We start from the raw sequence: 21418 nt of genomic DNA, 5'->3' as shown, positions 1-21418 counted from the left end.
CAACTTGTCTCCTCAGTCCCCAGACGTTTACAGACTGTTGTAAAGAGAAAAGGGGATGTCTCACAGTGGTAAACATGGCCTTGTCCCAACTTTTTTGAGATGTGTTGTTGTCATGAAATTTAAAATCACCTAATTTTTCTCTTTAAATGATACATTTTCTCAGTTTAAACATTTGATATGTCATCTATGTTCTATTCTGAATAAAATATGGAATTTTGAAACTTCCACATCATTGCATTCCGTTTTTATTTACAATTTGTACTTTGTCCCAACTTTTCTGGAATTGGGGTTGTATATATATTTATATATATATGCACGCAATGAATATAGGACACTTGGCTGTTTACATATTTAAGCTCCAGTGCCGTGTGCGCAGAATGTTTTAGCCAAGTGTGAAAATCCCTTTGGTGACTTTCAAAAAACAAACAAACCCAAAAACCTGATGAATGATTGTGACTGACCATTTACCTTGTAATGCTGCCCTTGAGAAGGATCCCACAGATTACACCTCCTATCTCCTTTGCTCAGTTCCCACACCAGCTCATAGTGGCTGTGCTTAGAGCAGGATTACTGCTCCAGCTGTCACAAGCAACACACTTCAGAGTGCCTCTCTGAGAATTTTTCAGTTTTGTTCCCATCAGTGTTTTCCCTTTCTTTTATCTCATCTTGCTTGGAAACGGAGGTTTTGTTCAGTGTTGAAACTTATGAATGGTATATTATGATGACTGGCTTTATGCTGAAAATGCGGCTGATTCGGTAGGTGACTAAGCTTTTCGTTTTGTAAGTTATATCCCCGCCACCTCAATAAAACAGTCTTTCTGGCTAATTTGGGGTGTATAACAACATGAAAGCTTTCTGTATGCTTTTTCATGGACAAGTAAAGAACTTTATTCCTTTGGATACATATTCTTGTTATGGATGTTGGTAAAGTGTTACTTATAATTTGGCTTTATAATTCATTTAATTTATTAATGCAGTATTTTCTTCCTGCTGAAACAACCCTGGAGCACATCACCAAGAAAGACACAAATCTTCATTTAAAATTGTGGAGTAATGAGGACATATAAGGGCTAATGATCATCGTCATCTATGGAACCCTGAAATTCCTAAAATGTAAATTTATTTATTTATTTATTACAGTATATTATCTGGCGGCACGGTAGTGTAGTGGTTAGCGCTGTCGCCTCACAGCAAGGTCCGGGTTCGAGCCCCGTGGCCGGCGAGGGCCTTTCTGTGTGGAGTTTGCATGTTCTCCCCGTGTCCGCGTGGGTTTCCTCCGGGTGCTCCGGTTTCCCCCACAGTCCAAAGACATGCAGGTTAGGTTAACTGGTGACTCTAAATTGACCGTAGGTGTGAATGTGAGTGTGAATGGTTGTCTGTGTCTATGTGTCAGCCCTGTGATGACCTGGCGACTTGTCCAGGGTGTACCCCACCTTTCACCCGTAGTCAGCTGGGATAGGCTCCAGCTTGCCTGCGACCCTGTAGAAGGATAAAGCGGCTAGAGATAATGAGATGAGATGAGTATATTATCTCATGTGCGCAAGTTATTTAAAAGACAAGATAATTATCTTGTCCACAATAGATGATTTGTGCACAGGATTTTAAAAAAATCACCTTTTGGGACTTTAGGGGCTCTGTACTCATCAGTTCTCCAGCAGTTCACATCTCACTGAAGAAAAAAAAATCTGGTCAGTTATAACCCTGTTAGACTGCATTCTACACATTTCGAGTTGGAGCTGGTGTGTGTGTGTGTGTGTGTGTGTAAGTAAAACCCGCCTGAACAGATAAACCGCTTCCACTCAGCCATCTCATTCCTGCCCTTCATACCAGACAGCACACTGCTCCCACCCCTTCTATAAGCAATCTCAGACCTGATAGCGGACCGTCAGCAACCTGAATGGGACATGTCTGATTCCAGGATGGTTTGTGGATGAAGGACAACTAAGCAGTGCGTGGCTCCAGCGCACTTCCCAGCCATCACCTCTCCTTCTTCATCTTTTTTTTTTGTTCCATTGAAAACGAGCGTGTGAACGAATGAGCACACCAATCTGGAGTTAGTAATATGAACTTTCTGCCAAGTGGAATATGTTTATATCTGTCTGTGGCAACCTGCTGGTTCACATCAAGGGTCGACTCATCCTGGTGGTGAGTATCTCAGGAAGAGGAGCACATTATTTACTCTTACCATGTACACTTTGTTCTTTGCATGCAAAACTGGATACTAAACTGCACTTTTCTTTGTGTCTGGGGTGCTACTTTTATCTTTACTATAGCCTAGCTGTCTTTCAGCTGCAAGTCTGAACCTTGGAAAAAAAAAAAAAGATTTAAGGTCCTAGATACCTGGACCGTGATCATGTTTTCCAGCAATGCATTTTCATATTCCTCTAAACAGTCTATAGAGTAGAATGTTACCATTTTTTGTGTGTGTTGTTAACATTTATCAATATAAGAGCACCTATTTCAAGACTTATTAACTAAAATATACAGTACTGTACAAGTCTTAGTCAGACTATTTTTTTCATGCAAATTTTGCTATAATTTCTATTTTATGATCGAGTCAAAACATTTTAGAGTCCGAACGTTCATTTTCCAGCACAAAATTAAATGTTACAGAAAAAAGTGTTTGTATCTGAGCAGCATATTACACAAGAGAGCACTTTTCGGATTAAAAAAGAAAACATGATGAAGGTTGCTGGGTTTTGGTGCAAAGTTAAGCAGCAGTTGTGACAAAGTGTCCAGAAGAACTGTGGCTGGTTCTGTAAGATGCTCAATAAAACCTACAACTCAGTTCCTTATCAAACTGCACTCATTGTACCTGAGACTACTATTTTTTGTGGGTTTTTTGGGTTTTTTTTAAGCAAAGGGTCGTCTCACACCAAATATTGGCTCTTTCATTTATTATGGCTTACTGCTGTTTACAGTGTTTGTTTAATGTTGAAACTTTTCATTTGATTTCATTACGTTTTAAGCCATTTTTGGTCGACAGCATTTCTTTACATGTGCCCAAGAATTTTGCACAGTACTGTAGACTCGGACAGTTTGGTAGCCTGCTTGTGTTGCATTTAGGACGATATATGAACGGATAATTTTGCTCGCAGGTACATGGGCACGCTGGGCTCGCAGGTGATGTGCGACAACATCCCGGGTCTGGTGAGTAAGCAGCGGCAGATGTGCAGGCAGCATCCCGGGATCATGCAGGCAATCAGTGATGGAGTGAGCGAGTGGATCAGTGAGTGTCAGCACCAGTTCCGCCATCACCGCTGGAACTGCAACACTGTGGCCAGAGACCATAGCGTGTTCGGGAAACTCCTGCACCGCAGTGAGTACACACACACATACTACACTGTTAGAAATGGGGTACAGTGGGAGTCCATCTGTCTCCCAAGGTACAAGCTACACTAATGTACCCCCTAGGGCTCATTTCTAGACCTCATGTGTACCTTTTTAGGGCCAAAAAGGTATGTATATGTTCCTAACCAGTATATAAAGAGTACAAATAAGTACTTTAGAGGGTATTAACCTAGTGACAAGCCATTGTACCCCTACAGGAACAGTAGTGTACTTTATTTTCGGAGAGTGTATGCTGTGTGTAGCTCAGACATTTGCATTCTTCTTCTTCTTCGTGTGCTCCATGTGGGGAGGTTGAGCAGATAAGGTTAAGGGCCTTGCCCAAGGGCCCAGCAGTGGCAGCTTGGTGGTGCAGGAGCTTGAACCCCCGACCCTCCAATCAGTCCTGCTCTGGATTAGACTACATCTGTTTAAACATACAAATCCTCCATTCAGTCAAGTGTAAAGTCTTTATTAGGTCCTTGCTTATCAGTAATATTATCAGCCATTATTAGGCATTGTGTTACTAACTCAATGCCACTAATGTCTTCGCTCATTAAAAAAAAAAAACTAGTAGCCTAATTTAAAATGAACTTTGCAACTTTGACCTGAGGCTCATAAATCCATAGCCAATCCATCAACACGCTCTGACAACGAATTCACACAGAATTGTTTGAGCATCTACAGTGGAATCAAATCAGAGCTGTTTTCCAATAACATTCCCAAAAAGAAATGACATTTTCCTCAGCTACCTATGTATCAACTCTGCCAGACAATTCATGCACATTTTGTGACTAGTAATGCACAGAAGGAAACCAATCTCAGGATTCTTCTCAAGCTTTACTTATGCATTAACTTCAAAAATTCGATATGCACGTGAACTGGAACCAGAAAAACTACTGTGTGCTTTCCTTGTGTTCACGCAGCAGATTTCCGTAAAGAAGCATCACTGATTTTTCAAACTTTCCAAATATTATTTTATCTTGATGAGTTTTCCTCAAGTTTTTCATCTCTTGATGATTCCATTAGACTTAATATCTCGGTTGGAGGAATTTCACTTGCATAAAGCCAAGATAAGTTCCTCCAAACCTAATCTTAGTTTATTTATTGTCCATTTAGGGCTGAAGCTGCTTCACGGCTCCCTTTAAGGTTGTTTCATTATGATATCAATTACAACAAAACAACTTCTAAGAGATCTCTTCTACCTGATAATGTTATGAAATGTAATTAAGCTAATAATTTTTTAAAACATTGTGTATGATCATTGATTTTTTTTTTTTTGATACCCTATGTAGGATATTGAATGTGTTTCTGTATTATGATGTCTTCTCCCCATACTCTTTTTCTTTGGAGTTGATGTATGTAAGCTATTATGCGATCTGCTCATATGATTTCAAAGTAATTCTAGTTTTTTTAAAAACACACACACATGGGGGAAATACATTATACAGTAATAATTAAGGTGTGTCAGCTATGTTTTAGGCTTTTTAAAAATAGAATTCAACTGCACTGAAAATAAAATGAAATAAAATTTTAATATAGCCATATTTGTTTAACAGGACAAACATTATTTTAAAATAAGCAAGCTCGGTGTAGAAGTGGACAAAGGCAAATTTTTTATCATCAAAATTCTATTTCTCTCATTTTATAAAATGTAGGAGTACATTTCTGACAGCTATTTTGTCACTGCTATAGTAAGTTATGAGTGTTTGAAATACGCTATGGAATATATCAGTCCGTATGTCAAAGCAATGGCCGTAAACGAGATTCGCTGAGAGAGACCTGTGCGAGACTTCGTAGGACGGAAATAAAACGTACAGCGGAAATCAAAGTGACCGACATCTGCCAACGTTGTCAAAAGACGCGCGTGCCCTCCTTCGAATGCTGACGTAATCAAGCCGGAAGTTTTCCCTGTGTCACTCCCTACTCACTATACAGGGCGCTATATAGTGGGGACGCCATTTTGGAGTGCTGTCCGAAACCTTAGTGACGATTATGTGGGAAATGTGCTCAGTATAATATGTATTTATTATTTTGAAAACCCACCAAGTCCTGATCCTGTCGTCTTTCCAACTCTTCTCTACTCCACGTTGGTTCGAAGTCGTATGGAATAATCTCCATCACTGATGAAGCTGTCGAATCTCAAAATTAATCTAAATCGGAATGATATGGCGATCTGGCCACTGTGTAAACAGTTTTCAAAATGGCAGCACTGACACTTCACGTTTGAAGTCTCGTCCAAGTCTCGTGAAGATCGCGCGGATAAGCGACGCCTGCCGTGGACCAAACGAACTACATTCAACATGGCTAAAAACCGAAAAGGCCGATAAGTGAAATATAATATGCCAATACGAGTCACGATATAAGGTTAATAAAACTGAAAATGTAATTGAATAACACGCTAATGAAGAAATAAAGCAAGTTTAAAAATGACTTCGGTTCCCCTTTAACCCGTTCAGCTATTTTAGAAATATTCTGTGTGTCTGAATGTCACAAAACAACTGATTTAGCCATACTGTGTCTTTATGTTATTTAAAAGGACTGCTTTTTACCCCTGGATGATAATGCTCCAGTTGATCTCTGCAATGTAGCCTAACACGATAGTCTTTTTTTTTTCTGAGAGAGAGAGAGAGAGAGAGAGTAAACCACTGATCTAAATAATACCACTGGGACTGCACTGACTCTGCATCCACAGTGAAAATCCTCAACCATAATCATGTCATGGCTCTGTTACAGAAACCTCATACCTGATACAGCAGATTAAATTTCTTTTGTTTGCTCAGTGGGGCACGCCTTAGTTAATCAGTCTTCTGCTTCTGAAAACAGATAGTTGATATAAATCATCCTTTTAAGAAAGTAGTGTGCTTAGCGAAGCATGTATGCATAAATAAACGTGTGTGGTTTTATTTCGTGAGTTTCTCTGCAGCTTGTTAAAAATGTGTTTAAAAAAAATTCCAGTGCATGACAAGGTTTAAGTAGTACTTTCTGTCGCTTCCTGTTGTAAAACCATATTAACGGGAGCATCCATTCCACATAGACACTCAAAACCGGTCTCCCAGGACCTTTCAGCTGGTCTACTTATAAAAGTTAAGTTAAATCTCTGTCTTTAATAATTCCCTTTGGTATTCAGACCTCCCAGGAAGGCCACAGACCCATCATAAGGCATTATAGAGGGAAGGTTTCTCAGTGGCGCTGCGAGAATCTACTTAATGTCAATGTCAGTGCACTAATTTAGGACAATTGCAGGGATTTGGTGGCACAGATCTTCCCTTATACTGACAAAGCTCTCAACTGAAAAGCTAACGCTCATAACCCCTGCTCCTATTGCTCTGGTCTTCTCCTGAATTAGTTGCTTTTGTTATTACTCTCTCTCTCTCTCTCTCTCACACACACACACACACACACACACACACACACACACACACACTCACAAAACATTAATGTTACTTATATACAGTGGTGCTTGAAAGTTTGTGAACCCTTTAGAATTTTCTATATTTCTGTATAAATATGACCTAAAACATCATCAGATTTTCACACAAGTCCTAAAAGTAGATAAAGAGAACCCAGTTAAACAAATGAGACAAAAATATTATACTTGGTCATTTATTTATTGAGGAAAATGATCCAATATTACATATCTGTGAGTGGCAAAAGTATGTGAACCTCTAGGTTTAGCAGTTAATTTGAAGGTGAAATTAGAGTCAGGTGTTTTCAATCAATGGGATGACAATCAGGTGTGAGTGGGCACCCTGTTTTATTTAAAGAACAGAGATCTATCAAAGTCTGATCTTCACAACACATGTTTGTGGAAGTGTATCATGGCACAAACAAAGGAGATTTCTGAGGACCTCAGAAAAAGCATTGTTGATGCTCATCAGTCTGGAAAAGGTTTCAAACCCATCTCTAAAGAGTTTGGACTCCACCAATCCACAGTCAGACAGATTGTGTACAAATGGAGGAAATTCAAGATCATTGTTACCCTCCCCAGGAGAGGTTGACCAACAAAGATCACTCCAAAAGCAAGGAGTGTAATGGTTGGCTAGGTCACACAGGACCCCAGGGTAACTTCTAAGCAACTGAAGGCCTCTCTCACATTGGCTAATGCTAATGTTCATGAGTCCACCATCAGGAGAACACTGAACAACAATGATGTGCATGGCAGGGTTGCAAGGAGAAAGTCACTGCTCTCCAAAAAGAACATTGCTGCTCATCTGCAGTTTGCTAAAGATCACGTGGACAAGCCAGAAGGCTATTGGAAAAATGTTTTGTGGACGGATGAGACCAAAATAGAACTTTTTGGTTTAAATGAGAATCGTTATGTTTGGAGAAAGGAAAACACTGCATTCCAGCATAAGAACCTTATCCCATCTGTAAAGCATGGTGGTGGTAGTATCATGGTTTGGGCCTGTTTTGCTGCATCTGGGCCAAGACGGCTTGCCATCATTGATGGAACAATGAATTCTGAATTATACCAGTGAATTCTAAAGGAAAATGTCAGGACATCTGTCCATGAACTGAATCTCAAGAGAAGGTGGGTCATGCTCCAAGACAACGACCCTAAGCACACAAGTCATTCTACCAAAGAATGGTTAAAGAAGAATAAAGTTAATGTTTTGGAATGGCCAAGCCAAAGTCCTGACCTTAATCCAATGGAAATGTTGTGGAAGGACCTGAAGCGAGCAGTTCATGTGAGGAAACCCACCAACATCCCAGAGTTGAAGCTGTTCTGTATGGAGGAACAGGCTAAAATTCCTCCCAGCCAGTGTGCAGGACTGATCAACAGTTACCGGAAACGTTTAGTTGCAGTTATTGCTGCACAAGGGGGTCACACCAGATACTGAAAGCAAAGGTTCACATACTTTTGCCACTCACAGATATGCAATATTGGATCATTTTCCTCAATAAATAAATGACCCAGTATAATATTTTTGTCTCATTTGTTTAACTGGGTTCTCTTTATCTACTTTTAGGACTTGTGTGAAAATCTGATGATGTTTTAGGTCATATTTATGCAGAAATATAGAAAATTCTAAAGGGTTCGCAAACTTTCAAGCACCACTGTACTTGCACATCCACGCAAAGATCACTCTCACTCATGATCCACAGCCTGATCATACGGCTTTAGGGAGTCTTTGATCCTAAAACAGGGGAAAAAATTACGTCAGGTTTGAAGGCAAACCAATAGCAAGAGTACTTCACAGTGTGAAGCTTCTCTGCCAAAATGTGTCAGTTGATTGAATGTGCCGAAGCTTTCGGCATTTTTTGTGCCGACTTCTTGTACATGCTTACCTGCATTTCGGTTTTTCATATTTCAACCTTGCGTATGCTCAGGCAGTCGTGAGGCTGCCTTTGTGTACGCCATCTCCTCAGCAGGCATGGTCCACACTCTGACCAGAGCCTGCAGTCAGGGCGAACTGGACTCTTGCTCCTGTGACCCGGGAAAAAAAGGCTCATCACATGATGCCAAAGGGCCCTTTGACTGGGGCGGCTGTAGTGACCACGTGGACCACGCCATCAAGTTCACCCAGGCGTTTGTTGATGCCAAGGAGAAGAAGGAGAGGGATGCACGAGCGCTCATGAACCTGCACAACAATCGTGCAGGAAGGAGGGTAATTGTGCATGGCTTGCTTCATTTTTTTTTTCATGACAATCATAGAACAGTAAGTTTCTCATGTTTCCGCCCAAAAACAGTTCATGCTCAGATCTCACCCTTGCTTCACTAGATAATCTCTCCGAAGAACTGCTGATGGGATTATAAAAGAATTCCTGTGCTTATTCCAGGGCTCTTATTAACAATATGCTTATGCTGAATATTGTTTTAACAGTTTATAGTACAGTATATAATTGTAGAAAATAAATTTTGAGGTGGTGGCACGGTGGTTAGCACTGTCGCCTCACAGCAAGAAGGTTCTGGGTTCGAGCCCCGTGGCCGGCGAGGGCCTTTCTGTGTGGAGTTTGCATGTTCTCCCCATGTCTGCGTGGGTTTCCTCCGGGTGCTCCGGTTTCCCCCACAGTCCAAAGACATGCAGGTTAGGTTAACTGGTGACTCTAAATTGACCGTAGGTGTGAATGTGAGTGTGAATGGTTGTCTGTGTCTATGTGTCAGCCCTGTGATGACCTGGCGACTTGTCCAGGGTGTACCCCGCCTCTCGCCCTTAGTCAGCTGGGATAGGCTCCAGCTTGCCTGTGACCCTGCATAGGATAAGCTGTTACGGATAATGGATGGATGGATGGATGGATGGATGGATGGATGAAAATTTTGAGGTTTCTTCCTCATGTTGCCTCAGGGAGATTTTTTCTTGACAGTTTCATCTCTGACTTTCTCGTTAGGGGCCTAAATCTATAGCCAGATTTCTGTAAAACTGCTTTATGACAATATCTTTTGTTAAAAGTGCCATACTACACAAGCATATTGCTGCCATACCAGAAAAAAGAAAAAAATTCAGTATCACGTAATGACATGAAAAGTTTATTGTTCTAATAATATTATGTGAAATATTCACGTTATTATGTGAAATGTTTTAAGTTATAACGTGATAATTTGGCATCATGTTATAGTGTGATCATTTATATTGTTAAAACATGAAGCTTATCACATTATAATATGATAAATTTAAACTCATGTTTGAATCTGTGGGTTGAATGAGGTGTACGGAGAATAAATGCCGGAATGCCCTTTACGGTCACTGCATGTTCACATACAATGAAATTTAAATTTATTTAATAAACTGGGTAATGTGGCTCATTCACATGATTTAATCAAGTTCTGTTTCATGCTTGGGTTGAGATATGGTGAGATTGTGCTGTTACTGAACATAGTGGATGATATTGTAGTAAGTTTGCGCACCCTAAGAAGGATTTTAAAATACATGGGGCCGGACAGAAGGAAGAATGAGTCCAACCCACTGGAGGTAGCTTGTAACCATGGAGCCATCTGTGCCTCTCCAGCTGATCAAAGAGAAATTACGCTACCTCCAGTGGGTCGGACTCATTCTTCCTTCTGTACAGCCCCATGTATTTTAAAATCCTTCTTAGGGTGCGCAAACTTAGAACTTGATAAATGAGCCATATTACCCAGTTTATTCTCCGTACACCTCATTCAAACTGTTATAACATGATACCAAATTATGATGTTATTACATGAAATGTTTCACATAATCCATCCATCCATCCATCCATTATTGGTGACCACTTATCCTGTGCAGGGTCGCAGACAAGCTGGAGCCTATCCCAGCTGACTACGGGCGAAAGGTGGGGTACACCCTGAACAAGTCGCCAGGTCATCAGAGGACTGATACATTGAGACACACAACCATTCACACTCACATTCACACCTACGGTCAATTTAGAGCCACCAATTAACCTAACCTGCATGTCTTTGGACTGTGGGGGAAACCGGAGCACCCGGAGGAAACCCATACAGACACGGGGAGAACATGCAAACTCCACACAAGAAAGGCCTCCGTTGGCCACTGGGCTCAAACCCAGAACCTTCTTGCTGTGAGGCGACAGTGCTAACCACTACACCACCGTGCCACCAGCAATATGCTTCAGTACCATACAAATAAAAATGAATTGAATTGAATTGTTGCTGTAAAGGGCAGCATGGTCGTGTAGTGGTTAGCACTGTCGCCTCACAACAAGAAGGTTCTGGGTTTGAGCCCAGTGGCCGATGAGGGCCTTTCTGTGTGGAGTTTGCAGGTTCTCCCAGTGTCTGCGTGGGTTTCCTCCGGGTGCTCCGGTTTCCCCCACAGTCCAAAGACATGCAGGTTAGGTTAACTGGTGACTCTAAATTGACCGTAGGTGTGAATGTGAGTGTGAATGGTTGTGTGTCTCTATGTGTCAGCCCTGTGATGACCTGGTGACTTGTCCAGGGTGTACCCCGCCTTTCGCCCGTAGTCAGCTGGGATAGGCTCCAGCTTGCCTGCGACCCTGTAAAGGATAAGCGGCTACGGACAATGGATGGATGGATGGATGTCACTGTAAAAACTGTGCATACCTCTTCCTATATGCATGAAAGTTGCAACAGTATATTTTTAAACAGGCGAGCAACATGTGCCCGTGCAGATTCTCAGCTGGCTTGTAACAGATGATAAAGCACCACTTCCACATCCCTACATTATTGTTCTTAGCTGTGAATTTCAAACGTCGCAGCTCAATTTTAAAATTCACAATTTTAAACAATAATCTAAGACCATCCATTCACAATGAAAACGCAATTACAAAATCATCCATGATAACTGACTTGCTCATAATATGGACCACCTAAATCCAAGTATTTTCCCGCTCCCCCATTATCCAGGCAGTGAAACGTTTCATGACTCTGGAATGTAAATGCCACGGTGTGAGTGGGTCCTGCAACATTCGGACATGCTGGCTAGCCATGGGTGACTTCAGACAGACAGGCGACTACCTGCGCAAGAAGTACAACAGCGCCACCCAGGTGGTGATGAACCGCTATGGGACGGGTTTCACCATCGCACACAGGAAGTTCAGGAAGCCCACAAAAAATGATCTGGTCTACTTTGAGGACTCACCTGACTATTGCATATGGGACCATGAATCTGGTGAGCTTTGATGAGCATTGTATACCGTACTGTACCGTACAAACTGTACATATTTCATGCCAGTGCACACCTAATAGAGTTTATTTTGTGTATAACTTTCATGAATTCTTTTATCTGCGAGAGAACGCACAAGTATGATAGAAATTGAGGAAAAACTTGGGTTTGCCAGCCAGTATCACACGCCCTTGTTAGTCCTGGCGTATTCCTCCACCAGCTGTGCTCCTCTACGAGCAATCTGTAAAGCATTAGTCTTGCTCCTGAACCCAGTGAGAATGTAACCAGAGAATGGAAGCCATTTAGCTGGCTATTACATTCACAACAGTCATAGTGGTCACAATAGAAACCTGAATGCAGTTGGCGAGTGTCCCCGCAAGGCAGCAGACTATCTCTCATGTGTGCGTGTGCTTGTGTGTATGACTGTGTTGAAGTGTACTGAATAACACCAGGTGTGCCTATGTAGACTGCGGGACGGGTGGAGGTGCCTGTCAGGCTACAGATGATCCTGGGCTATCAAGTAACACTGTGTTTAAGACACATTACCACAGATCTGTGGACAGCACAGGAGCTGAAACATGATCCCTGCTCTCAACCACTATAAATTACTGGCCTCACCAGCACACCTCTCTTCTGTCTACCCCTGAATGGGCAGAAATATTTCGAGTCGTAGGTCATGTCTCATAACTTCCCACAGGGTGCATGATGATCTCTCTGACAAATCTTTTGGCGCATGCTTTTTGAACTTCTTCTGAACTGTGAATTATGTTTTCCCGAAAGTATAGAGGACCATGTATAAATAAAATGCATGATCAAATAACATACCGATATGCAGAAAATTCTACGTTATTCCGGTACCCTTAGTCATATGCACCTTGACATTTGTGTCCTGGCACAAATGCTGGCAGGATTGTTTTGATACACCACAGCTGAAGTGAAATGGCACAGTGTGTTGACATTGATCTCAGTGCAGATCAGCATGAGAAAGACTCGGAAGAAGAGGTTTGTTCGAGGGCAATCCCAACACGCAGCCGCTAGGGCTCTTCATCTTTGAAAGTGTGAAATCAATTCCGGCTCCTACCATAACCACACATGCTAAAATCATCTTGTGGCATGCCTCACATCTTAATTCAGTAAGCAGATGCACCTCAGGTGATGATGTAACCAAAATCGTCCTGGTATACCAGCCATTTGGATGGTCGCGTGGGGGATGGGGGCTGCAGGGTCTTTACCCAAGCACATGCCTGTCTGCTCGTAATCACGTGCAAGGCACCAGCAGTGACAAATCAGGGCCTGGACTAGCAATTAAATGAACCTTCAAAACATATCCATTCATCATCCAAGTTCCAAATTCAAAGGGTTACGTGACACAGCTGGCTTGAATGCCCTGTTGTGTTTGTAAAGGTTAATATCAACGTGTTCATAGTCCATGATTGTTTTCCTAGTGCTATGTTGGGCCGTCATTCTGAGAGCCCTCATGCACAAAGCCTTGAGAATTTTCCCAGGATGCCACATGAAAGCTAGGGTTGATACAAGGTCTTTAACAATTTCGATATCAGCGGTCGATCAGTGCCGCACCAGTCTCCACGTCGGGTGGGGTTGTCTAGATTAGGGCTGTTGAAATGAGCACGCGATGAAGACTTGCAGCTGCAGCTGATAGGTTCTATCATCAGTCCTTCATCTTATGAAGGACCAAGCGGTCATCTTCTTACCCAGCGCAGTCTGCTCTGCTGCTTCTTCAGGAGCGCCAGACGTCTGCCAGGCAAATTATTCAACCCAGCATTACACATCTCAAGTAACTGTACCAGCAAGCTGGACATAAACTCCTTCTGGTATTAACTACTGAGATAAGAAAGATATAATGAGGTGTGTTGAATTGTTGAATGTAAATGCCTTGAGTGGTATGCCTGAACTGCATGTTTAATTGACATCAGTAAAATAAAAAAATGTCTTTTAAAAAGTCTTTGAATCACTATGTGTTCAAATACGACACTGTACATTGTTCACGTTTGTGCTGAATGTGTCTGTCTCTTCTCTTGAAGGGTCAGTGGGTACAGGCGGGCGTGTGTGCAACCGGACTTCACACGGAGCCGACAGCTGTGAGGTCATGTGTTGCGGGCGGGGCTATGACACTTCCCGTGTGAGCCGCACCACCAAGTGTGAGTGCAAGTTCCACTGGTGTTGCGCTGTCCACTGCAGGGACTGCCACGAAGAGGTGGACGTCCACACATGCAAAGCCCAATCGTGACCACTGCCAACCAGAGTCATGATGCTGGTATTCACAAAGCATCTCTTTGTAGCATGGGACTGATCCAGGATCAGGTTTTGTGACTAGCTTTATTGTTCATGAGAGCTATCACAGTGCAGGTGAGGAACTGCACCCTAATTCAGCCCACATACTAATATCCTTTATAAATTTTAGCCATGTCAATTAATGCTTTGGGGTCTAATATTAGAACCAATCATTAGAAACTAGGACAAAAGAAATGAGCTGATGAGCAATACCTGACTCCAAAACACACCATATCTGTACGTAAACTAAGTTTAAAGTCTTAGAAATCCTAGACTTTTTTTCCCAACATCTTTTTGTTGTTCCTTTTAACATATTAAATGTATTTATTAAGTGCTGTATCAAGAGTGATTATCTTCAGCATTATAAATGTTGAAATGTAAATACAAGCTATACATTATTTAAAATAAAGCTGACATGTATATGCATTGTTTATGCGTTTCATTCATATTCTGATCAGATCAGATATTTATCCAGAATCCCAGTGATCAGAATGGATCATTCTGATGTTTAAACAAATTTTCTACTTAAAGCTATACTGCCTTTCTGATTTTTCAAGTGTAGGTCATAAAAAGAATTTTCCCCGACACCCAATTATTTTTGTTTAGTGGACCGAAAGCTACTGAATTTGAATCACAGACTTACGAATGTATTCGGGGTTTTTTTAATAGAACAATTAATGAATTTAGGGCCACGTGGCCCTAAATTCTCTGCAATTTTTTCTTGCTTCACCGTGACGCAATACAAGATACTACATCATGCATCATGTGGTGGGCTTTCCCCGTTTGTGCAAGGATACAAATTTGAAACAGGAGAGAAAAACGGAGGACGCGAATGAAACATGAAAGACCGACTACAGTAATGGAAAACAAGAAGAAAAGACGTTATGGTGCGAAGGAAATGAAACACAGGACCAAACTAATAAATATCAGCGGTCAGCGAGCACTTCGGTGTGATCAGCGGTTCGTTTAGTGACAGAATGATGGAACGGTCAGTGCACGGTCAAAGGTAAACCTGCGCATGCGCGCACACCGGACTTCCTCTGTCTGCTTGACTGCGCGAAGCGAGCGATTTCATGCATATTATTTGCTCGGGAATCCCCTTAAATTAAATGACTTCCCAGCCACAGAATGGCCTGTTGGTGGGTTTTTTTTTTTAAATATTACAAAAATAAACAGATATCACAATGACCAAATTTCAAAGGGAACTAAATTTATGAAATCGAAAGGCCGTCTACTTTTAACTCATGCCAAGACTTTTTTGGTGTCCAAATGTTGCTTCTTTAGGCTTGCACTGGAAGCAGTCATGCTAACAGACTGTATCAAACAAGTAGTGAAAGCACCATCAGTATCAAATCAACCTCTTGTCAAAATATGAATGCATCAGGTGCAGCAGTGTTGTTGGGTTTTTAAACAGGCCACGCCTACTGACCAATTTATTTGACTTGCTGGACCAAGGTAGGTTAAAGATTGTCGCTCATCTTTTTCAAAATTCAAAATGTGTTAATCCTTCACCCTTCACCAGTGTCAGTTTCTAGTCACAGCTCAACTATAAACTGGATATTTTTGGTTGGTGAACTGTTTGTATATTCAGCACTGGCACTATGTGCTGTTACAGTACACCCATACAAGCAGAAAACCCACAATCATGTCATTGCTATTTATATGATCATAAATACCCACTGGCCACTTTATTAGGAACACCCATCCACCTGCCATTTTATGCAGTTCTCTAATCAGCCAATCCCTTGACAGCAGCACAATGCATAAAATCATGCAGATACAAATCAAGAGCTTCAGTTAGTGTTCACTTCAAACATCAGAATGGGAAAAATTGTGATCTCAAAGTGTGACTTTCTCTTTGGCATGGGTGTTGGTGCCAGATGGACTGGTTTGAGTATTTCAGAAACTGCTGATCCCCTAGCGGTTGTCACACATAACAGTGTCTAGAGTTTACACAGAATGGTGCGAAAAACAAAAAAACATTGAGTGAGCGACAGTTCTGTAGGTGGAAACGCCTTGTTGATAAGAGAGATTGGAGGAAAATGGCCAGATTGGTTCGAGCTGCCACGAAGGATATAGCAACTCATAGCAACTCTTTACAACCGCGGTGAGCAGAAAAGCATCTCAGCATGCAACAACAGAAGACCACACTGGGTTCCACTGCCAGCCAAGAACAGGAATCTTAGACTCAAGAACAAGTTACTATTAAAATCGCCAGTGAATGTATACAGTAGTGCTTGAAAGTTTGTGAACCCTTTAGAATTTCTATATTTCTGCGTAAATATGACCTAAAACAACATCAGATTTTCACACAAGCCCTAAAAGTAGATAAAGAGAACCCAGTTAAACAAATGAGACAAAAATATTATACTTGGTCATTTATTTATTGAGGAAAATGATCCAATATTACATATCTGTCAGTGGCAAAAGTATGTGAACCTCTAGGATTAGCAGTTAATTTGAAGGTGTTTCAATCAATGGGATGACAATCAGGTGTGAGTGGGCACCCTGTTTTATTTAAAGAACAGGGCTCTATCAAAGTCTGATCTTCACAACACATGTTTGTGGAAGTGTATCATGGCACAAACAAAGGAGATTTCTGAGGACCTCAGAAAAAGCATTGTTGATGCTCATTAGGCTGGAAAAGGTTACAAAATCATCTCTAAAGAGTTTGGACTCCACCAATCCACAGTCAGACAGATTGTGTACAAATGGAAGAAATTCAAGACCATTGTTACCCTCCCCAGGAGTGGTCGACCAACAAAGATCACTCCAAGAGCAAGGCGTCTAATAGTCGGCTAGGTCATAAAGGACCCCAGGGTAACTTCTAAGCAACTGAAGACCTCTCTCACACTGGCTAATGTTCATGAGCCCACCATCAGAAGAACACTGAACAACAATGGTGTGCATGGCAGGGTTGCAAGGAGAAAGCCACTGCTCTCCAAAAAGAACATTGCTGCTCGTCTGCAGTTTGCTAAAGATCATGTGGACAAGCCAGAAGGCTATTGGAAAAATGTTTTGTGGATGGATGAGACCAAAATAGAACTTTTTGATTTAAATGAGAAGCGTTATGTTTGGAGAAAGGAACACCCTGCATTCTAGCATAAGACCCTTATCCCATCTGTGAAACATGGTGGTGGTGGTAGTATCATGGTTTGGGCCTGTTTTGCTGCATCTGGGCCTGGAGGGCTTGCCATCATTGATGAAACAATGAATTCTGAATTATACCAGCAAATTCTAAAGTAAAATGTCAGGACATCTGTCCATTAACTGAAACTCAAGAGAAGGTGGGTCATGCAGCAAGACAATGACCCTAAGCACACAAGTCATTCTACCAAAGAATGGTTAAAGAAGAATAAAGTTAATGTTTTGGAATGGCCAAGTCAAAGTCCTGACCTTAATCCAGGCGAAATGTTGTGGAAGGACCTGAAGCGAGCAGTTAATGTGAGGAAACCCACCAACATCCCAGAGCTGAAGCTGTTCTGTATGGAGGAACGGGCTAAAATTCCTCCAAGCCGGTGTGCAGGACTGATCAACAGTTACCGGAAATGTTTAGTTGCAGTTATTGCTGCACAAGGGGGTCACACCAGATACTGAAAGCAAAGGTTCACATACTTTTTCCACTCACAGATATGTAATATTGGATCATTTTCCTCAATAAATAAATGGCCAAGTATAATATTTTGTCTCATTTGTTTAACTGGGTTCTCTTTATCTACTTTTAAGACTTGTGTGAAGATCTGATGTTGTTTTAGGTCATATTTACATAGAAATATAGAAAATTCTAAAGGGTTCACAAACTTTCAGGCACCACTGTATATAAATAGATTTGAGAATACAGCACACATTTTACATTGTAGACTATTGCTCTAATATATATGGTAAGTTCTTAATCTTAAGAGGCTAAATGCAAATCTTTGTAAAGAATTCTTTGCTTCATTTTGAAACATTCAGGCAGAAGGTACTAAGCGAGGGTAGATCTCAAATAGTAGTAGAAGCCTATGTATAACCCCGATTCCGAAAAAATTGGGTGCCATGTAAAAAGTAAATAAAAACAGAATGCACTGATTTGCAAATCCTTTCCAACCTATATTCAACTGAATACAATACAAAGACAAAGCATTTAACCTTCAAACTGACAAACTATGTTTTTTATAAATATACACTCATTCTGAATTTGATGCCTGCAATGCATTTCAAAAAATTTGGGACAGAGGCAACAAAAGACTAGGAAAGTGGTGGAATGCTCAAAAAACACTTGGTTGGAACATTCTACAGATCAACAGGTTGACTGGTAATTAGAAAGGCTCAGTCATTCACAAACAAGGATGGGGTGAGGTTCACCACTTTCTGAAAAACTGCCTGGGCAAATAGTCCAACAGTTTAAGAACAACATTTCTCAACATACAATTGCAAGGGATTTCAGCATCAACAAGCCATAATATCAAAAGATTCAGAAAATCCAGAGGAATGTTTGCATGTAAGGGGCAAAGCTAAAAACCAGCATTGAACGCCTGTGACCTTTGAGCCCTCAGGCAGCACTGCATTAAAAACTGACATGACTGTATAAAGGATATTACTACATGAGCTCAGGAACACTTTAGAAAACTGTTGTCGGTAAACACAGTTCGTCACTGCATCTACTGCGCACAGCAAAAGTTAAATATCAACAACATCCAAAAACGCCACCATATTCCCTCAGCTCAAGCTAATCTAAGATGGATTGACGCAAAGTGGAAAAGTGTGCTGTGGTTTGATGATCCCACATTTTAAATTGTATCTGGAAATCATGTACGTTGTGTCCTCTGGCCTAAATTAGTTAATAGTTGTGCTGTGACCTAAATAAGATTGTTACCAGCACAAAGCTCGAAAGCCAGTATCTGTGATGGTATGTAGCTGTGTTAGTGCCCATGGCATGGGTAACAGTAACATGCACATCTGTGAAGGCACCATTACTGCTGAAAGGTACATACAGGCTTTGGAGCAACATGTGCTGCCATCCAGATCTCTTTTTCAGGGATGTCCCTGCTTCTTCCAGCAAGACAATGCCAAGTCATATTCTGCACCTGTTACAACAGTGTGGCTTCGTAGTAAAAGAGTGCAGGTGCTAAACTGACTTGCCAGCCTCCTATTGAAAATGCGTGGTGCATTATGAAGTGCAAAGTACGACAACAGAGACCCTGGACTGTTGAGCAACTAAAGACATATATCAAGCAAGAATGGCAAAGAATTTCACATTCAAAACTTCAACAATTAGTTTCCTTAGTTCCCAAACGCTTACTGAGTGTTGTTAAAAGAAAAAGTGATGTAACCCACTGGTAAATATGCCCCTGTCTGAACTTTTTTGGAACATCAAATTCAGAATGAGTGAATATTTACAAAGAACAATAAAGTTTATCAGTTTGAACATTAAATTTATTGTCTTTGTATCGCATTCAATTGAATATAGGTTGAAAAGGATTTGCACATCATTGCATTCTGTTTTTATTTACGTTTTACACAGTGTATCAACTTTTTTGGAATCGGGGTTGTGGTATAGCGAGTACAAAGTGATCTGAGATGCAGAGTGGAGAAAGCAATATCTGTTTAAAAAATGTGAACTTAGGAACACTGGGATTCTTCTTTGAAAACGTTATTCAATATTTAAAATAATAGGTATGCTGTATGTAAATAAAATCTTTACTAATGTAGCTTACTTTTGTGTTTTTTGCCTCTAGAGGGCAGCAAAAGAGCTGTTCAGTGTCCATCCATCCATTATCTGTAGCCACTTATCCTGTTCTACAGGGTCATGGGCAAGCTGGAGCCTATCCCAGCTGACTATGGGTGAGAGGCGGGGTACACTCTGGATAAGTCACCAGATCATCACAGAGTCAAACAACTATTCACACCTACAGTCAATTTAGAGCCACCAATTAACCTAACCTGCATGTCTTTGGACTGTGGGGGAAACCAGAGTACCCGGAGGAAACCCGCGCAGACCATGCAAACTCCACACAGGAAGGCCGTCGTTGGCCGCTGGGCTCGAACCCAGGACCTTCTTGCTGTGAGGCGACAGTGCTAACCGCTACACCACCGTGCCGCCCTGTTCAGTATCCAATAACTCAATAACTTTTGTAGTAACTGATTATTGAACTGCGTTCATTTTGTATTCATTCACGCTCTCTGTGATAACTTACATAATTTAGTTATTTCACAAAAATGAATTTGCTGCCAGTCAATAATTATCTGGAAAAAAAATACAGTTTAGTCTGACCAGCTGCCAAAGCATAGGGTGAGCAGACTGTCTTTGCCAGCTGATATTGTAGAAAGGAAACATTTACCACACCATACCACACAATCTGTACATAGCCACAAACAAATATCCACCAATTACTTACACACACACATACACCGAGAGAGAGAGCCTGTCTACCAGCCTGACCATTGCAGTCTATGTTTTGGCAGTTGATCAGACTAAATTGGATTTTTCATAAAGGCTTTTATAGTCATAGGCCACTTAATAAGATCTAATATTTATGGTTTGTTTTTACTGTAGCAAACAAACTGTCTAAACACTTTACAGCATTTTATTAATCCATTCATTATCTATACTACTTATCTGTCAGGGTCACAGGGGAAGCTAGAGCCAATCCCGGCTGACTCCAGGCAAGAGGTGGGGTACACCCTGGGCAGGTCACCAATCTATTACAGGGCGAACACAGAGACAAACAACCATTCACACTCACATTCACACCTATGGGTTGACCTAATCCACATGTCTTTGGACTGGTGGGAGGAAACCTATGCAGGCGTGAGGAGAACATTCAAACTCCACACAGTAAGGCCCCAGTTGGTCACAAGGTTCAAACTCGGAACCCTCTTGCTGTGAGGCAACAGTACTAACCACTGCACCTCTGTGCCACCCTGTTTTATGAATGCTTTCTTTAATCTTTATCTTCTACATTACTGCTGTATAGCAAGAAGGTCCTGGGTTCGAGCCCCGTGGCCAGCGAGGGCCTTTCTGTGCGGAGTTTGCATGTTCTCCCCGTGTCCGCGTGGGTTTCCTCCGGGTGCTCCGGTTTCCCCCACAGTCCAAAGACATGCAGGTTAGGTTAACTGGTGACTCTAAATTGACCGTAGGTGTGAATGTGAGTGTGAATGGTTGTCTGTGTCTATGTGTCAGCCCTGTGATGACCTGGCGACTTGTCCAGGGTGTACCCCGCCTTTCGCCCGTAGTCAGCTGGGATAGACTCCAG

General features: G+C 41.5%; 1 protein-coding gene across 2 annotated transcripts; it reads left to right on the top strand.

The window, feature by feature from the left end:
- The first annotated feature begins 1813 nt into the window (after window positions 1-1813).
- On the top strand, window positions 1814-14525 carry wnt2 (wingless-type MMTV integration site family member 2). Of its 2 annotated transcripts, none has more exons than XM_060923912.1 (5): window positions 1814-2145; window positions 3099-3319; window positions 8704-8939; window positions 11633-11897; window positions 13934-14525. In XM_060923912.1, the coding sequence occupies exons 1-5, from the start codon at window positions 2063-2065 to the stop codon at window positions 14137-14139; spliced, it is 1011 nt and encodes a 336-aa protein (XP_060779895.1). In that variant the 5' UTR covers window positions 1814-2062; the 3' UTR covers window positions 14140-14525. The 2 variants fall into 2 exon arrangements, with proteins under 2 accessions (XP_060779895.1, XP_060779894.1); XM_060923911.1 differs by having other exon boundaries at window positions 8662-8939.
- The last annotated feature ends 6893 nt before the right edge of the window (window positions 14526-21418 follow it).

Source organism: Neoarius graeffei, chromosome 6 (assembly GCF_027579695.1).
Source record: "Neoarius graeffei isolate fNeoGra1 chromosome 6, fNeoGra1.pri, whole genome shotgun sequence".
Lineage (NCBI taxonomy): Eukaryota > Metazoa > Chordata > Actinopteri > Siluriformes > Ariidae > Neoarius > Neoarius graeffei.
Note: the sequence above shows the minus strand (reverse complement) of the source record. Positions and strands in the feature narration are given on the sequence as shown.